Genomic DNA, 1,484 nt, shown 5'->3' with positions numbered 1-1,484 from the left:
CCGCAGGAACCTCCGGCCAGTGCTCCGTCCCCTACGTGATCCGCGGGACATGGTTCAGCTTCGAGAGCGGCCGCAACACCATCACTGACATCGATCAGACGTCGATGACCGGCCACGGAACCTGCGTCGCCGTCAAGGTGTACCGCCAAGACTTCAAGGCGTTCCTCTTCAAGGACAACGAGTGCTTCTACTGCGTCCACTTCAACGTGCGCACCGTCAACGTGCTGGAGAAGAGCGAGAGTGAGTCGCCGGCCGCTCGTCGGGTTGCCGTCCATTTCGATAGATCTAATGTATTTTCGTTGTTACTAGTTTTATGGGATTTTGGCTGCCTGGTTTTCCTCTTTTTTGTTAACTGCACCGTGGCTTGTTTTTGTTTTTATTCAATGCAGTTAGGTATCTGTTTTTTTTATAGTGTTTAGATTTTGTTGACTGAACGCTCCGTATTTTATTAAGTCTTAATAATGGATATAATATTCACGTCATGTTTAAAGCGATAGGTCTTTGAGTCTTTATCAAGGGAATAATTGCATTTCCGTCATTTTTTTCCTTCATTGTGAAGAAGTGCTGAACAGATGTCAGTCAGCTATTTGTTTTAACTATTATTATCATTTTGGTTTTCTTAATCATCCTATCCACCCATATATTGAAATTTCCATCGTCTCTGGTTAATCCTCTTCCTCCTCTTCCCCATGTTTCCTCCATTCCCCTGTGCTAACCCTCCGCTTCCCCGCTCAGCCGGCTGCGTGACTTTCCCCACGGGCTACACGCCGTCGCTGGACGAGGCGTGCAGCGAGATGGACAAGAACCAGGCGCTCATCACCATGTTCAACGAGAACTACGTGCCCAAGAACTGCCGCTCGGCCATCGAGGGCGTGTGGCACTTCGCTTACCAGAACAGATTCAGGTGAGGCCCCCGGGTGCTCGTTCTTTGTTGGTGGTAGTGATTTTGTTGTTGTTGGTTTTGCATCATTGTCATTTGTCGGCTACACCAAGTTCCCATTCCTTGTATACTTTAATCATACCTTTGCATCCCAATACTTATTCTGAAACTTAAATCCACGGAGGGCGGTGCCTCGTTTCTCACACGCCGCTTTTGCTCTTGGCAGCTTCACCGGCGAGTGCAACCACCCCGAGGCCAGGATCCAGTCATGCCAGGAGCCCGGCAACCAGTTCCTCATCGCCAACCAGAAGTTCAACATCACCTTCAAGAAGTGTGAAGGAATCAAGGAGTCCTTCGAGGGAGGTAGGGTTCTCCCATGTTTTATAAGACACGCACCCACGAACAACTGAATCAATTAATGCCTGTCAGGCAGACTCAAACTAGGAATTCTGAAAATTAAAGCACGCCAACATGGAGCTCCAAATCTATACACATTTTAAGCCCATTTCCATCTCGAATCTAGCAAAACAATATTTCCTTTTGAGTCCCGACAACGAGTCAAATGGGATAAATTCTAGATATTTTTTATGTCCAATGTCCCCAT

General features: G+C 47.4%; 1 protein-coding gene across 1 annotated transcript in view; it reads left to right on the top strand.

Moving 5' to 3' along the window:
- The window catches only part of LOC119587889, a 12,027-nt gene that overhangs the window by 3,396 nt on the left and 7,147 nt on the right, over window positions 1–1,484 (top strand). Inside the window, exons 2-4 of the mRNA XM_037936597.1 lie at window positions 7–240; window positions 736–904; window positions 1,107–1,243. Of these exons, the coding sequence (XP_037792525.1) occupies window positions 7–240; window positions 736–904; window positions 1,107–1,243 (540 nt within the window). The remainder of the gene's footprint in view (window positions 1–6; window positions 241–735; window positions 905–1,106; window positions 1,244–1,484) is intronic.

Source organism: Penaeus monodon, chromosome 23 (genome assembly GCF_015228065.2).
Source record: "Penaeus monodon isolate SGIC_2016 chromosome 23, NSTDA_Pmon_1, whole genome shotgun sequence".
In the NCBI taxonomy this organism is placed as follows: Eukaryota; Metazoa; Arthropoda; class Malacostraca; order Decapoda; family Penaeidae; genus Penaeus; species Penaeus monodon.
This window is presented reverse-complemented; position numbering and strand designations above follow the sequence as displayed.